Source organism: Zonotrichia leucophrys, chromosome 18 (assembly GCF_028769735.1).
Source record: "Zonotrichia leucophrys gambelii isolate GWCS_2022_RI chromosome 18, RI_Zleu_2.0, whole genome shotgun sequence".
Taxonomy (NCBI): Eukaryota; Metazoa; Chordata; class Aves; order Passeriformes; family Passerellidae; genus Zonotrichia; species Zonotrichia leucophrys.
The window spans coordinates 3,244,288-3,264,055 of record NC_088187.1 but is presented as its reverse complement, the minus strand read 5'-3'; the positions used below and the strand labels follow the sequence as shown (position 1 = coordinate 3,264,055).

At 46.7% G+C, this 19,768-nt stretch overlaps 1 protein-coding gene across 1 annotated transcript in view; it reads left to right on the top strand.

Moving 5' to 3' along the window:
- UBE2O (ubiquitin conjugating enzyme E2 O) overlaps positions 1-19,768 on the top strand; it is a 61,062-nt gene that overhangs the window by 30,200 nt on the left and 11,094 nt on the right. The window contains exons 2-12 of the mRNA XM_064728326.1: positions 2,316-2,375; positions 7,365-7,475; positions 8,122-8,219; positions 9,661-9,724; positions 11,378-11,521; positions 12,156-12,265; positions 13,076-13,226; positions 13,948-14,453; positions 17,142-17,296; positions 18,175-18,287; positions 19,320-19,445. Coding sequence (XP_064584396.1) covers positions 2,316-2,375; positions 7,365-7,475; positions 8,122-8,219; positions 9,661-9,724; positions 11,378-11,521; positions 12,156-12,265; positions 13,076-13,226; positions 13,948-14,453; positions 17,142-17,296; positions 18,175-18,287; positions 19,320-19,445 — 1,638 coding nt within the window. The remainder of the gene's footprint in view (positions 1-2,315; positions 2,376-7,364; positions 7,476-8,121; positions 8,220-9,660; positions 9,725-11,377; positions 11,522-12,155; positions 12,266-13,075; positions 13,227-13,947; positions 14,454-17,141; positions 17,297-18,174; positions 18,288-19,319; positions 19,446-19,768) is intronic.

Here is a 19,768-nt window from a genome sequence, read left to right as displayed (position 1 = left end):
ACCTATTTTAAAAGTGCTTGTGCAACAGAATTCCCTCAGTGCTGTCCATCAGTTGATGATCACATTGCTCTGGGTGTGACAGAGGACAGGAGGAATCACTGAACTGTTGTGTTCATCAGCAGCCATCCCAGCTCACTCTGGTTGGGTTTCTTGTGGGTTTTGAGTCTTTTGTGACATGACAGACCTGTGATGTGTATTTATTGTTGATGCTGGCTTTCTGCCTGCTCCTGGGCTTGCTTTTTCTTGCCACTGAGACAGGTGGGTCTGGCACATGAAGCTGAAAATAGTGCTGCCTTTAAAAGCCAAGAGACCTGAAAATAGGTTAAATATAGTTCCCTTGTAGAGGAAGTTTCATGCTTTGCTTTGGGAAGAATTTGTATGATTATATTCTTGAGGAATGATGACAAAATGGGAATGCTGCTGATTGACAGCTTCTGGGATTTACCAGCATTGAGTAACCCAAAGATATTGCTGCTGCTGGGTAACATCAAATCATCTTCATGATCTGGGTTCTTCAGAGGCTGCATCAGTGTGGCTGAGTGATGTGTTGAAACATAATGCATCAATTTAAGCCCTAATGCATTTTGAAATTAAAGTATCATCAAGCACTTGGAGCTGTGCAGTGAGCATACTTCAGTTACAGTACCCAAACTGCTGCTCATGCTTGAGTACTTACTGGAATGTAAATGTTGCAGCCTAATTCTGGATTTTAAAAGGCTGCCTATACAGTACTTACTTTAATAAATAATTTTAGAAAGCTGTATAAAAATTGATGTCTATCTATATACCACAGTGGGATGTGGGAGGCAGTGAAAACACTTCTACAATCTGGAAATGTGCTGTGGGCTTCAGGTTTGCCACTCCAGTGTGGTTCTGACTCCAGAAGTGGGGTCTAAAAGCCTGCCTGGCTGGGTCTCTTCCCCTCTTACTGAAACACACAGTCAAGAAGATGATAAATACTCAGGTCCTTTGGTTTAATTCCAGCTCCTGTTCTTGGATTATAGATTTGTCTAATTTAGCAAAGCAGGCTGTAAGCCAGGGAGTGGGTTAGGATGAAATGCTGACAGAGCGCAGTGGAGTTCAGGCTGGGATGAACAAGGAAAAGCCAGGAATGCAGCAGCAGTGGCAAGGCTGGTTCTGAAAGTGACTCAGGAGAGAGGCTCTGTCCCTGGTGGTGCATTCATGTGGAGAGCACAGGGTGTGGAATGAGTGATGTACCAATGCAAATAACTTCTGGACCACTGAAATGCAGATGAGGCTTCTCCCTGCTCAGCAGAGGGAGATTTTAGCTGAGTTACTGGGAGGCTGAGCAAGCCTGAAATTGGAGTTCAGCCTTGTGGCCTCAGTAGGACATCAGCCCTCATGTAGCATTCCAGTGTGTTCAGTGGCAGCTGCATTTTGTAGTTTGAAGCTGTTGAAAACACTTAATGGAATAGCCTGCAAGGAGTCTTGAGGTCACTGAAACAGCTGGATGAAGGGCCACTTTTGGAAGGACATCACTTGGTTGATCACTGGAGATCCATCAAGGGATCCATTCCCTTTCCAAGAGCCCTCCTGGTGCCCTCAGGTCTGTGTCAGCTCTGGGTACATAAGGATGTTCCAACCACATCCTTTGTTACCAGAATGAGCTCTTTGCCAGCAAGTGCTTTAGCAGGAGCTGGAGTAAGCAGTGCTTTTTTATCCCTGGTCTTATTGATGTTTTGTTACCTGCTTGTACCTGAGAGCTTCTAAGTGCAGAAACAGCCATTTCTTTTCCTGTTTTTTCAAGACAAGTGCTTGCTGCAGTGGATTTTTCACTTACTCCCCTGCCAGCCAAGACTTTTTACTGTACAGGACCTTGCTTTGTGTCCCAAGCCAAACAGGCTTTCCACAGATATTTGGGAGTATCTTGGGTGAAAAATGTGCAGGATGAGACACAGAGCTGTGGCATGATGTGCTGCTTTGTGTCTCTTCTGTCTTCTCTACTGCATAAACTGGATGTGGGTAGGAAATAATGCGTGGTGCAGGCAGAGGGAGAGGAGAGGGAGACTTGAGGGGATGAATGAGTCAATGTCTGCACCCTTTTTGATGTGTCTGCTGACTTAGAGCACAGTCATGGATGGGTCCCCTGGTTGCTGATGTCAGATCTGTCAACTGGATTTTGCAACTGTGCCAAGGGGATTAACTCTGTGTGTGGAAGTGCCTCAGCATCCTCCACTGCAATCCTGCTCAGTCTGGAGGATTGGGATACTGTGCATTTGTATTTGTCATGTTATTTCTGACTGAATATCATCTGGGGTCAGCACTAAAGCCAATCTCTCTCTCTCTCTCCTTAGCTGAAACTTGAAGATCGCTCAGTGGTCCCTCGAGATGTGGTCAGACACATGAGCTCCAGTGTAAGTGCTTTTTTTTTCCTTTGTCCTTTTTGATTGTGATACTGCTGCATGGATTTCTAGGACTTGCCAAATTGCCTGAATGGAGCTGGACAGTAATACTTTGAGCATGTTCTATATTTAGTGTGTTGGATGGACTTAGCTGCCTGCAGTGAGAATGGAATTCTGCTAAGGCTGCCTCTCTGCAGTTGCATATCTGCAAAGGTCTCCTGAACAAGCACTCCTGGGAAGGAGACAAGAAGCCTGTCTACCCTGCCATTATTAAAGTTTTACATTCATCCATTCTGAGTTGTGGGCACTGTGGGCCTGCTCTCCCAGTAAGAGGGAGATTGGAGTGGGGGCAGGTCCCAGTTCCACTGCTTGCCTTTGCCTCTGCTTTCTCTGATAGAGAATTTGGAGGGAATATTTTCAGACACACCTCTCAGTCTACAGTAAGCAGCATCTTTTCCAGCTTCTCCCAGAAATTCAGCAAACCAAACACTGTTGGAGCATCCAACACAGCTAGGTTGACAGAAAGCAAGCTGGTTCTTCAACAGGAGCTGATAATTGTTCCCTTTGCTCTTTCTGCATGCTGTTCTACGCCCCAGCCCCTCTGTTCTAGTTGTGTGGCACTTGTGCCTATCAGAGATGTGTGGATTTGGGTTTTGTTTAGGGAATACTGGGGAGATTGTTGAGTATTGATGATCAGATGGGATTTGCACTCTTTAGGAGCTCAGCAAGGTTGGCAATTTCTTGCTGTGGCTCAGAGCTAACCTCTAACCCTGAGCCATATGGCCCTGCCATGTGTTTGCCTCTTCTTCTCTTGACTCGCTTCCAGCAATGTGGCTACCAAGGCTGTGCTGAGGGAAGCAGCTGGCCACTAACTGCTGCACTTGCACCACATGGTGTGCAGCCTGTACAGGGACAGAGAAGGCTCTTCTCTGCCCTGTCTGCCTTGTTTGGGTTTTTGTTATTTTTAAATAAAGCCTTTTTTGTCAATTAGTAAAAGTAAACCCACCCCCTTTTCCACAGAATATTACAAAGGAAAAAAAAAAAAGGAATGAGAAGCTTGAATAATAATTTGAAAATTGCTGAAGCAAAGTATTTGCTTAAGAAATTTAATAGTTGTTTGAAGTGGAAATTTGATGTCAACATCTTTTTCTAAAACTGCAGCTTTATGGAAGAGTTCTCATCCAAAACAATGAACAGGTAGAAACTGGAATTATAGGCTGTTAACAGTGTTGTACCTGGCACAGCTGGAGCTGTCAGAATGTTCTTCTCACTCAGGGGGATGCTTTGAGTCCTGTCTCTCAGCTGTTTGTTATCCAATGCTTCTTAAAGTCATTTTAAGCTTTCAGGACAGCAGGTTGTTCTCCTCTTGGCAAACATGGATGTGCTGCTTTTGTTTGCAATTTCCATTCTCATTTGAGCAGAAATTGGCTCCCCTGGCTTGCTGCACATGCTTTGGTAGATATGTACCCAGCAGTTGTCTTGCACATTCATTTTTGTTGGTTTGCATGTTTAAATAATGGTATTTGCTTGACCCTTGTGCCCAGTAATTTCATTTTTTTAATTGATGGGATGGTGAGATTATAACTCAATTTCTTCTCTTTGTTGAAAAGCTTAACAAGTTTCTAAATGTTAGTGGGGGTAAATTAAACAATAAGGCCCCTTTATTCCAAAGAAAACCTTCACTTGCTAACAGATATATTCCAAAAATTACAGGAGCTTTTAAAATAGAAAACCTGCAAGTGTCAGCCTGCCAAATTCAGGATGTGGGATGGTTGCCCTGTGCCAGTTGGCCTGGCAAGTGGAGAATGTGGAACTTATTCTGTATTCAAGACACTTTCTTAGGGCTTGTTTTTAACCTTGAGCAAAAAGGACTCAAAATCCTCTGTTCCTCAAGAGAGGAGAGCTGACTCAAAGTCCATGTGCCTCTCATTGAGCACTGAGTGTGGGAAAGGACTGCTTCAGGGGGAAATGCATCAAATGAGATCATTTTCACTCAATGCAGTTGGGCCTGAAAGTCTAATCCAGCTGGATGAGAAGCAGAAGTGGCAGAGGTAATTTTTCCAGGTGATATGCTAATTTGGGGAAAAGGTAAGAAGCAGATCTGTAATCTTTCAGACACCTGGATTTTGTTGTTTCAAAGGATTCTGGGCTATGCTGTTCCTTTTAAACAAAGGAATAAGAGTGGTGTAAAGATCCTCTTATTAGAAAAGAGAGTTCTGAGGGAAGGAGTAGAAGGATGGGAGGTGGAAGATGTGGGATTGATGGCTGTGTTTGCAGAGCTGCTGGGCTCTTGGATGGGAATTTGCTGGTCTGCCTTAAAGCCTTGTCTCTGATGGGGAAGGAATCAATCCACTGCTTAAATATTCAGTATCTCCAGTGTGGTGCATGATGTCAGGGTACCAGAAGAAGCAGGAACAAGGGAGTGCACTCAGTTGTGGAGTGAGTGAGGCTTGAGCCCATCAGCTCTCCTCACTCAGTTCAGTCACCTCCCTTTTCCAGTTCTGCTGTTGGAATTGATGGAAATGGATTTTTGTAACAGAGCTGTGAAATGTCAGCTCGTTTCATTTGGCCCCTCCTTTAATGGGATCAGCTAATGAAAGGATGGGTGTGCTTGAGCTGTGCCCAGCTGAGGACCTGCCCTGGAAGATGGGACAAGTTGGCAATGTCTCTCTCTGGGACTGCACTGCTGAGCACTGCTATAAACTCAGAGTGATTCAGCAGAACCCCTCAGCCTGCAAATCTGCATCCTCTGCCACAGGCTGATGTTTCATGTGACAGAGAAATGAGTGAACTCATAATAAAGGAAGGTTCAGTGGCAGGTGAGGGAGGAGAGCTGTGATTTGACAGCCCTGTAGGTCCTGGGGCTGCTCACAACATTGATCTTTGCTTTCTTAACCACAGACAGGGCTCTGTACTTGCTCAAGCATTTTATAACTGGAAGGAGAAGCAAGCTGAGCTAAACCTGTTGCTCTTGGCCATGACTAGTAGCACCCAGCTGTGTTAGGTGGGAGGCACCTTTAGGGTGGTGCAGGTGCCTTCTCCATGGGGAAACTCTTTTAGAGAACAGGCAGAAGGGTGCTGGAGCACATCAGTCACTCCAGTCCTGGTTTTATTGCTTGCTATACTTTCATCATCCATTAAAGGGATTTTAGACCAGGAGACAATATGATCCACAGAAATCACAGGTGTTGGATTGTATCATGTCTCAGAGCTGCTGTCGTGTTGGCTGCTGATAAAGGAAAAAAATTAATTTTGAAATGTGCGGTGTAGGGCAAGGAATTTGTTTCTGGAGGGGTTTTTGGTTCTGACTAACAAATAGTCTAAAACACAGGGCCTGAACTGCAAAGCACAGCCAGAGGATGGTGTGGGTACACTTGTTTTAGCTGACTCTGGAGGAAAAGCAGGGCAGGTGGCTGTGCTGCAGGCTGCAGAAGGTGTGGGTTTGTTGAGCAGGTGCCACTTCTGAGCAGGCCTCACTCATCCCACAGCTCAAATCGTGCTGGCAGTAACTGTTGTGAAGCCAGTGTAATTCTGGCCAACCCTTTTCAGGTGAGAGTGATGGTAGAGCTCTGCTGGGCTCTTTGCTGGCAGCCTGTGCAGGCAGCAGGCTTAGCTGCAGTCTGTGGTGATGGAGCTGAAGCTGGGAAAGGCTCCCTTTGCTCTGCAGCCCTTCTGGAAAGGCCTGGCAGTGATATGTGGGGCAGCTGGAGGCAGTGAGCCCCTGCTGCTTTGGGCTCTGCCAGCCCTGCTGGCACAGCTCTGCCTGGGGCTGGCCCCCCTCTCTGATCCCATTGCCTTGGGAGCCTCAGGGCTGCAGGGCCCTGGGCTGGGTGAGGACAGAGCCAGCAGCAGGCAGGTGGGAAGGAAAGCAAACCAGCCAGAAGGGCTGAGCAGTCTGTCCAGGAATTACCTGCACTGTCTTTGCTCCAACTGCCAGTCCTCAAGGTGAAACTGAATGAGTTGAGCACCAGCAAACTCCTGAACTCCCACAGGGGCTGCCCAGGGCTCTGAGTGAAAGCCTTGGCTAAACATTTCCCTTGGTTGAAAGAACAGAACTGAGCAAACAAATCCACTTCTCACAGGGTATGAGCCCTTTGAGTGTTGTGCTCAAGTCCTGCTGGAGCAGAGACCTTGATGTTTGAGATAAGGACAGCTCATACCAGGGCATTTGTCATGCTGGCCCTCAGTCAGCTTTGATAATGGACTTGTGGTCTTTAATAAATAAAACTATCGATTGTCCCAGCTGTCAGGAGGCCGGGGCAGCTGCTGCCTTTGACACTGTTTGGGTTAGCAGCCCTTCCTTGCAGGCCCTCACCATATGTGTGAGCAACGTGCACACTGTGTGCTCCCTGCCAAGCTGCCCCCAGAAGGCTCCTGACAGCATGCCTTCTTTTCTTGGGGACAAAAAAGATTAAAACTTCGTTAAAAAGTGAGGGAGATAATGACAGACCATCTTATAATTAGACCAACTGTGAATTATCTGGCTGCAAACCTTGAAGTTTGACCACAGGTGCCAGATTTTTTTTTTTCAGTATGACACAAAATAAAGACTATTTATAATGTCCTTCAGAATTGTGAGTTAAAGTCACAACAGCTTTAAAGAATTTCTGTTTTGTTGCTGATCTGCCCCTGCCTTTGCTGACTCAAGGCAATACCTCACAATGGTCCTGTGGAGCTGTGAGCCAGGCAGATTTTAAAACAAGTAAACACTAATCACCTGATACAGTATGGTCTTAATTGACCTGATGTAGGAGTCTCTGCTTTAGCATCTATTTCAGGTTCTACCTGGGAAGAAAACACTACAGGTCTGTAATAGTGATCTCACCTTCTGAGCTCTCTTAGTATTGTATGAAATTCCCCTGCAGAACAAAGACCTGAAGGGTAAGAGGGAATTTAGTCTTGAAGTTTGTCTCTGAATTTCTGACTTGTACACAAAACAATTACATTTGTATGTAGGACCTTCCCTAGGTAACAAACCTTTTTTTCCTTTTGTGTTTTCAGGACAGTCAGTGTGGAACCGTAATTGACGTCAACATCGAGTGTGCTGTGAAGCTGGTGGGAACCAACTGCATCCTTTACCCTGTCAACAGCAAAGACCTGCAGCATATCTGGGTGAGAACACAGCCAAAACACACTGGCAGCCAGGGCCTGCTGGTGTGCAGGGATGCTGCTGCACTTCAAGTCTCTCTTGAAGGCAAAGCATCCATGTTGTGCAAGATGCATCTGCAGTTTGGTTTTATTTTAAAAACCTCCCTAGCAGAAGATGATGCAGCATCTCCTCATCTCCCCATCTGTTCTGTGTTTCTCATCACATTGCTGAGACCAAATTTTCTTGAAGAGCTAGACTGACATGAAATTATGTGAGAACTTCTGCACTGAGTGTGGAAAGCTGGTGTGGCAGCCTGACCAGGGCAGCCCAGAGCTGCTGAGCTGTGACACCACTGCTGTTGAAACAGGCTATAAAAATGCTGAGATGAGTTAAGCATGTTTCTGTTGAGCTGGAACAGTCTCAAACATATATTTCTCTGAGTGTATAGTTGGTTTCCAGATTCCAGGTAGGGTAGGATTTCATTATTGCTTTTCCTCTGAGATAATTTGGGAGTGAAGAGCAGGAATGTCATAACTCATCCCAAGTCACAGCCTGCAGGAAGACAGTAGGATATGAGCTCCTCTGGGATGAAAAATTAGTCTTAGTGATAAAAATTGGCTCCAGCTGCAACAATTACTTAAAAAGTTTTGTTTCCTGTTTTCATCACAGCCTTTCATGTATGGTGACTACATAGCCTATGACTGCTGGCTGGGCAAGGTCTATGACTTGAAGAACCAGGTCATCCTCAAGCTCTCCAATGGAGCCAGGTACTTCTCTCCTTCCTTTGGAAGACTGTCCTCCCTGGTTTTCACAATCCTGATCTGTTTTATGAGAACAAGAAACATTTGGGGCTTCATTTACAAAGTGATAAGTTATCTGCTTGCATGATCTTCAGATGTAGAGCAAAAGAATACTTCTTTCTCTGAAAACATCGAGATTCATTGACAACCCTCTGGAAAAGCTGTAGCCTGAAAGGTGGCAATAGTTTTCAATCCCAGCAGATCAGTGCTCCAGAACTAAAGCACACTTTAAACTGTGCTTCTCCTCTGCAAAAGTAGCTGTTTAAGATGGGTGGTTGTTCCAGACTATTTCTCAGTAGGAGAGCATAACTTCACCGAGCTGCAGGGAGAATTCTTACCTTAAAAAAGGCTCTGTGAAATGATGGAAATTTGCAGGCTTGTGGTTTTTATCAAAGATGAAAAAGCAACCCAATATAGAACAGCTTTCTTTTTTCGCTGATTTTTTTATAAATGAAAACACAATCCAAAGTCTAGAGAAAGATTTACCCAGAGATATTGAAAGAAATATGTGATGAAATTTCTGCAAAGCCAGCAGAAGGATCTGAATTCTGTTCCTCTTGCATGTGAGACAGTGACTTGTGTGCTAACCTTATGGATTCACTACATTCTCTGTTATTGAGGCCTGTCTTATCCAACAAACTCTTGATGCAAGGGAAGGAAGGAACCAGTGGAGGGCCAAGAGGCGTAATGGCCTGGCAGCTGGGGAATAACCCATCTGTCTGGTAAACTGAGTGTTGACATTGATGTTTAAAACACAACAATCAAATCTCCAGCCCTGCAGCCAGCTCTGAGTCTAAGAGAAGTGAGTAATGTGGGAGCTGTAGCAGATAATTGGTGGATGGATGCATCTGAGAGTTTTGACTGTTACTGTGAGGTTAACCCAGGCTGGAAGGTTCTTAGGTCTGTGTTAAACTAGGAGTGAAAAATAGCCACACATCTGTCTGTAATGCCTGCAGTTATTGGTGCCATTTAAAACTTTGCTTGGAATCTTGTACCAGCTCCTGCACAGCTGTGTAAAGTGAGGGGCTGCTTGCAAAGCCTCTTCCTAATGAATCATTTGAAATGCCACCAGAACTTACTCTGGAAATGAAGCAATTACTAAAAGAAATGTGCCCAAATTGCCTTTAAGTCCCAGCATGGTGTAAGAGACGGGACCTCTGCAGCAGACAGATCTTGTCCAGCACCCAGCCTGTTACTTAGCTTGCTTTTTTACATGTTGAGTGGGACCTTTAGATACCTTTAATGCTTTTACAGCTTGTCTATGAGCAGTTTTTCTCTGGCCCATAAAAGCTCAGTGATGCACTGCTGGGTGCATGGCCAGAAGTGCTCAGGCTGTTCCTTGGGTGCTGTTTGCTTTTGGGCTAGATGACTTTGGAAGCGTGACCCTGTGTCTCCTGTCTGTTTCCAGGTGTTCCATGAGCACAGAAGATGGAGCCAAGCTGTATGATGTTTGTCCCCACGTCAGTGACTCGGTGAGCTGCTGCCTCTCCTGACTTTGTCTTGGAAACTTTTTGTGCAGGAGGGAGGGAGAAGGCAAAATTCATCCGAATTTATTAATCCTAAGAATGTATCACTTCCAGTAACAGTGTAAAGGTGATGTTAGTCACGAGCAGGGTTTCAGGAGCTATTACAATTGATACATCCAACTGGTTTCTTTGTAAACAACTTGTGTAACACACTGTCAGATGGCTGGTGTCAAGGCAGTTCACTCACTGCTCCTTCTGTCTGCACATGCTTCTAAAGGCTCTTACGCCATTTACTGCTTTTAAAAACTGTTCCTCTTCTGGAAAAAGGGGTTTTGTTTAACAGGTGTTCTGCTAGAAGCAGGTTTTCAGGTCATGTAATGTAATATCTCTTGTTACTGCAGTCCATGGTGTTTTTTTGAACAGAGACCTGCCACCACACTGGCATTTTCCAAATCACATGGCAGGGAAGGTTTTGCTTGCTTTTGGGTAAAACAGTTTGCTGTGTGATGGGATCTAACCTCTCTCACCTTCAAAGGCTGATGACAGCCTGCTTGTTCTTCCAAAGGGCCTTGCTGCACTCCTGGCAGCAGTGCTGGGAGATGACAGAGGATGACGTGTGATGCTTAGGAACTAGCAAAGCACTGAGCTCTTATCCTTCCCAGCCTTGAAAGCAAAGGTCCCTTTGATCTAAAACTGCACTTCTGCTAAAACTTGATGCCAGCTTGTTGAAGAGTAAATGGAATAGCAGTTCAATAGGATGTGCTGCTGTGGTTTTCTGGTTCTGTACAGAAAAGGAGTGCTCTGTCACTCGATATTCTCCAATAGCCTCTGCTACTTTGGGTTCTGCAGTGTGTTTTCTGCTCACTAAATGGATGTTGTAGCAACATTTAGCTTCTGGTTACCTAATTTTGAGATGGCTTGTTTTGAGTCAGGCTGCCTTTAAAGTGTACACAGCCCTGTGGGGAATCACAGTTTGGGCTGAATCAGCTGTCTCCAGTGCTACTCTTGATCCTGTGCTCAGAACTGCTGTGTGTTAGTTGGGTACCTGACTTAGATCTTGTCACACTGCTCTTATCCCTTCTGACAAATTACAAGACTTGATGCAGTTTTGTGCTCAGTGTTTTATCTACCCTAAACTGCTCTGTCCGCCCCCACACTCTGAATCTCAGTATCAGTGGGAAGGAGCTCTAGGAAAGCAATTGTTGTGTTTACTGTCCTGTTTTTGTTTTCAAAGAACTGTCATATTAACTAATCCACCTGAGACAGGAATAATACTTACACACTAAATATGACAAGCAGGGGAGTGAAGGCACACATCCATTCCCTCTGAAATATATAGGTGCTTGAATTAGAGCATGAAAAAGAGATGTCCTTGCCCTGCTGACCTTGGCTACCTTGTTACTGAGAACCTCTGTGTGGAAATGTGCATCTTTAGTTTATTGCAAGTCCCTTTGCTTCTCCTGCACCAAGTCCTGGTCCTGGTGGGATGTGTGACACTGCAGGTTGCTATAGGAACTGTTGGGTTGCCTTCAGGAAAGGATGAGATACAGGAGATGGGCATCTTGCAGACTTTACCTTTATAGTTTATTTTACTGACCACAAAAGGTGGAAGGGAAATGCTGGGATATTAAATCTTAGAGTCCTTTATTTCTCCCACAGGGTCTCTTCTTTGATGATTCATATGGCTTTTATCCTGGACAAGTCCTCATTGGGCCATCTAAAGTGTTCTCCAGTGTGCAGTGGCTGTCGGGTGTGAAGCCTGTTCTGAGCACAAAGAGCAAGTTCAGAGTGGTGGTGGAGGAGGTAAGGACTGACACCCTGACACATGGCCACCTTCTGCCTGCATGGTCCCTGGCTGGCTCTTTGGAGCAGAGTCAGCTTGCCATGGTAACCTCCCAAGAGCAAATGTGCTGTGCCTGTGCTGTTCTGAGGTGACAAATTTCTCACTGGGGACTGGCAGGACTTTGGAGCATCCTAGCAAGGGTCCCTGCTGGCACCCTGTAAAGTGATCCTGTGTCAGCACACTCAGAGGGCAGTACTGCTGATCATTAGGGCAGTAGGAGAACATCTTCTATTGAAACTAAATGTTGCACACTGTCCAAAAAGGAGAAATATTGCTGATTCTTTGCTTAAAGAAGGAGCAGCTCCAAGTCCATTAGCATATCTCTTTGTGACATTGGACTGCTGATTTACATGTACCATAGCTTCCTTCCCAAGCCACTGGTCTTTCCTTAAAGTTAAATTTGTAGAATCTTTGTTGTCAGGGGTCAGGCTATGGGGGCACTGTGATTGTCCTGGATGGATGAAACTTCACTTGCCCATATTAAATGATAAAAGCAGATTTGCCACTTTCCTGTGTGTAAACTTTGACATCTGAGATATGGGTCTGGGAAAGTCCCTGAAATGTGTAATTGCCTTTTCTATCGCTACATTGTAGGTACAGGTGGTAGAACTAAAGGTTACTTGGATCACTAAAAGCTTCTGTCCTGGAGGTACTGACAGTGTGAGCCCTCCTCCCTCAATAATCAGCCAGGATAAGCTGTCCAGGTGAGATCCCTTGGAAACCCCTTTTTAATCCCAGCACTCAGGCCCTGCAGGCTGTGGGTGACAGGCATACCAGGTGAAGGGACACAATGCTTCTGTTTCCAGCAGGATTTTTTCTTCTATGTTGCATGCCTGCATATCCATCAATACAGCATTTCAATCTCATATTTAAAAATACAAGAGAACTTCCAAATTAGTTTAGCAGACACTTGAGTTACCAGCACGAGGGCAAGCATCCTGCTAGTGCCAAGTTCTCTCCAGCTGACACGTGCACAGGGTGGTGTCTGGCAGCCCTTCCTTCTTCCCTTGTCCTTGGACTCCTGGAGCAGGCTGCAGCTCCGTGTGTCAGGGCTGGGGCTCAGGGGTGCGGCTGCAGCCCGGGCTGGTGCTGAGGCAGTAACTGGTGCCCTCTGCAGGCTGCAGCTGCTGGAATGGACTGGGAAAGCTCAAAAGACAAGTCAGATGAGCAGCAGCACTGTCAGTGTAGGTCCTGCCTGGAGCTCCTGCACTGGAGGGGAGCAACTCTCAAATTACAGCAAAAAGCCCCAAAGTCTCTTGGCAGCTGTCGCTGGGAGGAGGAGGGGAGCTACAGGGAGTGATTTGTGTCCCACCCAAACCCTTTGTATCCCCACCCAATCCCTGGTGGAATTCCCACTTCTCCTTTAGAGTTGTGTGCCTGGAAATGATTTGATGTGGTGCTGTACCAGCCCTGCAGCAGCACTGTTGGTGTGAGGCCGTGCCAGCCTTGTCAGGGCCCTGGGCACTGCTGGGTTCTGGTTCTGTTCTGTTCTCATGGCTCTCCCGTTCTGCCAGGGTGAAGCGTCTGGGCTGCTTTGACCATGCCCAAAGGCAGCTTGGGGAAAGGTGCCTCTACGTGTTCCCAGACAAGGTGGAACCTGCAAAAATCACCTGTGAATGTCCAGAGAGGAATTGTGTCCTGGGTGAAGGAGCAGTTGCCAAAAAGGTGAGCTGGGGGGGTCCAGGGAGGCATTGACATCTCTAAGCATTTGTGGTCACTGTGGCTTTTAAAGCAGAGATCTTCCTGGCAGTCATGTGGTCTGAAATGTGACTCCTGGAGTGGTTGTAGGAGTAATGGCTTGTTGTTGCCAGCAGGGAAGTCACCTTGTGGAGCACTCTGACTGCTCTGGGTGAAGCATGCAGCTACACCTTGAGAGAACACCAGCAGGGCCTCAACACAGAAATGGCACCTTGCAGGGGGGTCAAGTATGCTCTGACAGCTGGGATTTAAAAACATGTTGTTTTCTTTAGCATTCTCATGGAGCTGAAATGTTCGGTTAAATCCTTGCTACAGAGAAGCAAGGAAGTTGTGTTTGCTTCCTAGGCCACATGGATCATGTCTGTACCTGCTGGCTGTAGAGCCATGGTGTTCCTAGAATAACAGGATGTCATCAGTGTGTAGATGTTACATGGATTTACTTGTGACCTTCCATGATAAAAAAGTTCAAAACATGCCTAAAATAAGCTGAAGGAGCAAAGCTCACTTTACGTGGGCTAGTGCAGTGCCGCTCCTGAGCAGAGCACTGTGAGCTGCTGGTTTGCAGAGTAGTCTGGTGCAGGTGAAATTTGCAGAGCCCCATGAGTGCTGTTTTTCCTGCACAAAGCTGAGCATTCCCCAGGCTGCTGAGTGCCCAGGCACACGTCTGACCCACGTCTGCTCTGTCCAGGTGAGGCGGCTGCTGAAGAAGCAGATTGTGAAGATCATGTCGTGCTCCCCAGAGTCTCAGGGCACAGGTGAAGCCCCTGACAAAGAGTCTGCTGCAGCTGCTGACCAAAAATCAGAGGAGCTTAAGCCTGAATCCAAGTGTGAGCTGGATGACTCTTCCAACAGTGCACCAAGTCCTGGGGAGAGAAAGGAGGAGCAGCCTGAAGAAACGGGCAAGGAGAAAGGGGGAGCAGCAGCACGGCAGCAGCAGCAGGCCCCATTTCTCCTGAAGGATGAAGGGCTGCCTGACTACAGGCTGCAGTCCATGGAGCAGGATGCTGATGATGAGGCAGCTGATGACACTGATGACACCAGTTCTGTCACCTCTTCTGCCAGCTCCACTGCCTCGTCCCAGAGTGGCAGCGGCACCTGCCGCAAGAAGAGCATCCCTCTTTCCATCAAAAACTTGAAGAGGAAGCACAAGAAGAAGAAGACCAAGGTTTCACGAGAGTTTAAGCCAGGAGACAGGTGAGCTGAACTTCCACACCCATGTGTAATTGCCAAAATCTCCTTTCCCCAAGTGCTCAGCTGTGAATCAGCACCTGAACTCGGGTGCAGGATGATGGGGAGTTTGGGCTCTGCTTGGTAGTAACTGACAGCAATTATCTTGTGATGACTGTGCAGTGGCCTGTGTGGAATCAGCTTGGTCTCAGTCCAGCTTCTGATGAAACTGGGGCCATGTGACCTGACACTGCTGCTATTCCATTTCAGCTGTGCCTCAGGGCATGGACAGCATATCTGTGCTGTGCTAGATTCTGTGTGCAGGGAAGGAGGTGAATAAAGATCACACAGCTTAAACATGACACTAATTGGTTACCTCATTGGCAGCTTCTGCAGAGAGGCTGAGGACAGACCGTGCTAGGAATGGACAGCTTATCCTGGAGAGCTGTCTCCAGAGCAGCACAGAGCTCTGAGCTGGCAAGGGTAGTGCTGCTGTGGGCTCTGTTATCCTGGCCCTGCTCTGCAGAGATCTGCGATTTTTGCCAGCAGTATACTTCTCAATATTAGAATTTTTTAATGAATAAATTGCACTCACTCCTTGAGAGCCTTGGAGGAATTTATTTCAGTAGCTTGAGGGAGGGAGCACTGCATGTATCTGCCCATTTCTAGACAAAACTGGATGTCAACAGCTTTTACCTTTAACTTAGGAATGTTTAAACTGTTTTCATGGGATGGAAGGACATCTTCTGCACATCAGTTTGCAGATCTGTCAGATAAGCCCAGAACAGGTGCTTAGTTCTGTACAGATTCTGCATCAACTGATGCAAGAGAACATGGGAGAATTCTCTCAGGAAAGTGACATTATCAGAGATTATTCAAGAGATTCACTAGTTTGAGAATGTCAAGAACTTCATTGGCATTTTTTGTAGGTATTTAGCCTTGCCTGTGAGTGATTCTTGTAGTCCTTCTAAGTTCTGGAGAAATTAGATTTGAAGGTCACAAAGCCCAGCAGAGCAGCATCCAAGTGTGAGAAAAAAAGGGAGTGTGTGATAGAGTTGCTGGGAACAGATCCTCGGTTCACTCTTCATGTCTCACTCCCCCGCTGAGTGTCTCTGTTTTACTCAAGGTTTTGCTAAGGAGAGCTCAGCTAGGGCACCTGGTGGCTCCCTGTACCATCCAGGCAGAGGGGAGAAATTCCTGTGTCAGCCCCAAGAAATTCCAGTGCTGGATCAGGGCAGCTCTATACAAGGAGATGCAGAGACAACCGTGACACAGAGTAGGAGTTAGAGGAGCACAGACTGATGCTGTGAAGGGTACATGGGGCAGCTGGGCACAGCTCAGTGTGAGAGGCCAGTGCTGTTGAATATTCCTCTGGGGTGCTGAGGAATCAGAGATGTTTCTCTGGTCATCAGAGATGTTCTGCCAGGCACTGCTGAGAAATGCCTGGGCTGCCTGCACTCAGTGATGCACATGTGATGTGGCAGCTCCTGGGCAGTGTGGCTGCAGGGGCCAGCTCAGCATGTGGCTTTGCCATCAGTGAGTGACCTGCTGCAGCTCTGTGCAGCACACAGACAGCTGGACATCTTTTAGTGAGGATATACAAGGATTTTTATTAATATCAAGTCTTGATTTTTGTTTAAAGCCACCATTGCAGACAAGAGTGCCTCATTTCCTTGCACAGCCTTTCCACTCCTGTCCTCAGCTGCACATGTCCTCTGTCCCCCAGAAACCATCTTGTTGTGTATCACACACACACTTGGCCTGTTACAGACCCTTCTCTGATAATTTCTGTTGTTAAGTGCTGGCCCTGCTAAAACTTCATCTTGTTTCCACTTAAAAATATTTCTCTGACATTGATAAAAACAGGGCTGGGGACAAACAGCTGTATTTGCCTATTGTGTCTTTATTCTGATTTGGTTCTGAAACCAACATAAATCCAGCACTTGTGTTATTCTGGAAGGCCTGGCCAGCAAAGTAAAGGGAAGATTTAAAGCCAGTGTGGGGTTTGGTTTGTTCTGTTCTGTAGGAGAGATGAAATTAGTGGAGGGCTCATTAGAAGAGTGTCCAGCTAGGCTGCCCCTCCTGCCCCAAGCACTTTGCCTTGTCAAGCATCCCTGTCAAGCCCCACAGCAGAGAACCAGCATGTGGTCCATTGTGGTGTGTTTGGGTTTAATTTCTGAGCTGCAGAGACACATGTGTGTTTGAACAGCTGGGGAGGACATTTTTCTCTTTTAAACAAAATCCTTTTGCTTTACTCACATTCAATGTGTAGCCTCTTTCCTTTGTTTTGTTTTTTTTTTTTTTTCTCTCTGGAAGGGCTGTGATGATTTATCTTTCCACTCATGTGTTCTTCTAGTTTCAAAGACTCCTCAGAGCTAGAAGGTGCTCCAGTGGAGAAATCTCAAGCTTCAAACTATTTGAAGCTCCTGTCAGGGGCAGAAAGTGGGTGCTAGTAGATGTTAATTTGCCTCCTTAGGAATAAAAGTGAACTCAGCAGGAGCTCCCTGGAAAGTCAGGGCTCCTTCAGCAATGTAACTCCTGCAGGGGTTGAGAGCCCATCAAAACAAAGCCTGCTGTGTAGCTCTGTCCATGTGCCCTGCACAGGGTTTTCTGACTGCCTTCCCAGCCTGCTGCTCTGTGTTCCTTTGTGTTGCTGAGGTCCATCTTGATCCTTGATGTTCCCTTTGCTAATTCATTGCCTTTTTGTGCTGCCAGGGTTGCTGTGGAGGTGGTGACCACGATGACTTCAGCTGATGTGATGTGGCAGGATGGCACCGTGGAGACAAACATCCGCTCCAACGAGCTGATCCCTGTGCACCACCTGGACAACAACGAGTTCTGCCCTGGAGATTTTGTGGTGGACAAAAGAGGTATTGGGTGTCAGAGCAATGCTCTTAATTGCAAAGCATTGTTCAGTTTGGATCCCCTAATTTGCTCTGTAGCTGTTAGGTGGGCACCTGGCAGGGACAGCAGTGACTCAGCTGACTTGGTGGGAATGGCAGCCGAGAACCATTACTGACATACCAAAGTTGAACTATGACAACAAGAAGGATGTGGAAAGAATAAATACCAAGGATCCAAACTAAGATTTTCAGTATTTCTGCAGAGCAGGAGTTGCCTACCTTAAAAGGGCCAACAGCTCTGAGCTCTGTCCCACAGAGGGGAGGAACAAACAGCTTACCTCGGGCTGTTATCTCTGTATGACTGATTTATCATGACCCTCACGTTCTTTTCATTGAGAGTTTTGGGATCCAGAGGCCTCTTCTTGTATCCCTTTTCTTCACCAAACCAATTGGTGATGCTAGTGAAGGCTACAGGACAAGTTCAAGGAGACTTAGAGCTTTTGGAATATGAAATATTGATGAAACCATCTGGCTCTCAGCTCCTTTTCTAGCAAGGGTAGACCCTCAGCAGTGGGGACCAGAAGACACTTAGGTTGGGAAGCAGGAAATCTGGCTTAGCATAAATAGAGGCTGTTTTATGTGGCCATTTCTGATGAGTAATGTCTGACTGGTCTTCTGGGTTGCACGTAGTCTGTGGAAACTAAAGTTACCCATCAGCTCCAGCTCTACCATTCTAGTTTGGCAACAATTCTCACTGTGTAGGAAGAAGTGTTTTTCCTCATGCCATTCACAAGTGGAAGGCTTTAGCCATGAGAGCCCAGAAGCTGACAGCCTCAGTCACTGAGCAAAGTCTGTGCTCCTTGGTCTGATTTGTCTCTTTTCTTCCCTACCATTGTGACCAAAAGCTCAGAGCTCCCAGGACCCTGGCTTGTATGGAGTGGTGCAGTCTGGGGACCACATCGGCCGCACCTGTGTGGTGAAGTGGTTCAAGCTGAAACCCAGTGGAGATGATGTGGAGGTGAGTGCAACTAGCAAAGAGAAAGCAGCCACAAAATAACACATGCCTCACAGATAAACACAGATAAGCCTGGAAATCAGCTCTGCATTGATTGTGTGTCCTTGAGGAAGGGAACAATGCTTATGGGCCTGAGAGACTTAGCTAGAGGTGATGTCACTTCAGATTTGTACATGCCTGTGAGGTGGCAAAGATCAGGCAGATAATTTACATCCCATGCCATCATCAGGTTCTGGTATGGATGAATACTTTTGCTTAAGTTGTCACAGACAATTGATTTCTTGAGTTCACTATGAGAATTTTTCCTCCCCATGTCTCTGCATGGTTCACAGAAATAGGATCAATCTATTGCACATTGTTGGTTTGCCTCTGCCAGGTACTATTGCCCACAGTTAACCTTTTTTTTGGGCTTTGTAGGAATGCTGCAATGTATTTTCCAGAGTCTTGACAGACTGTAGTCTATCAAGATGCAGAGGGGGTCTCGACACTGCTTTGTCTTGGCCTGCCAGAGCACATTGTCATAACTGAGCAGGGCCCTTCACATGCAGAAGCAGAACATGTGTCTGGCCCAGGGTTGTGCTTCACTTATATCTCATAATTCATGAGCTCCTAGCTCTCTTTCTCCAGGAGAAATCAAAGGAAAGATATTTCCCATTAAATGACAGGTTTTTTTGTCATATACTTCCTGTTGCATTGGATAATTTCAAAAGTAAGCTCTTGCCCTTTGGGCCCCTGAGAACTGCTTTGAGAAATCTGGATGTTCAGAAGGCAATAAAGCACTGTGGTTGCACATCTCCTTGTCATGGTGACATGAACCCTGAGGTAAAAGTGAGGGTGAGCAGCTGAGACAGAATATCTGCTTCCTTTCGTTGTTGTGCCTTGATCCACTGGACGCGGTGACAAAGCGGGACAGCAGCAGCCCCTTGCAGGCCGAAAAGGGCTCCAACAAACCACCAAGTGCTTTGGAGGGCTGAGGGTGTGTTCTGGGGGTCAGTGCAGCCTGTGGGGCTGAGCTGTCCCTGTGTGTGGGTGCAGCTGATCGGGGAGGAGGAGGACGTGAGCGTCTACGACATCGCCGACCACCCCGACTTCCGCTTCCGCACCACCGACATCGTCATCCGCATCGGCAACTCCGACGGCGCCGCCGCCAAGGAGGACGAGGTGGGTCCTGGGTGTGCTGCTCTGCTGGGGACACTTGGAAAGGTGGATAGGAAGGTGTTAGACCCCGCATTGGCATCCTAAATAACCTCCCTAGCTTCCTGATTTTGTATTGGTGTGCCCTGCTGTCATGAGTAACACATCAGAGCTCTGGCTGGTGGAGATGCAGCCTTGAAATGCTTTGGCCTTGATGGCACCCTGCAGCAGAGCAAGAGTGAAGCTGAGACAAGGACTGAACATATGCCTGAGGGCTTTTCATAGAACTCGTGCTTAGGATTTCAGAGTAACTTGTAATAAAAGGATATTCTGTGGGCTCCTGAGCAACC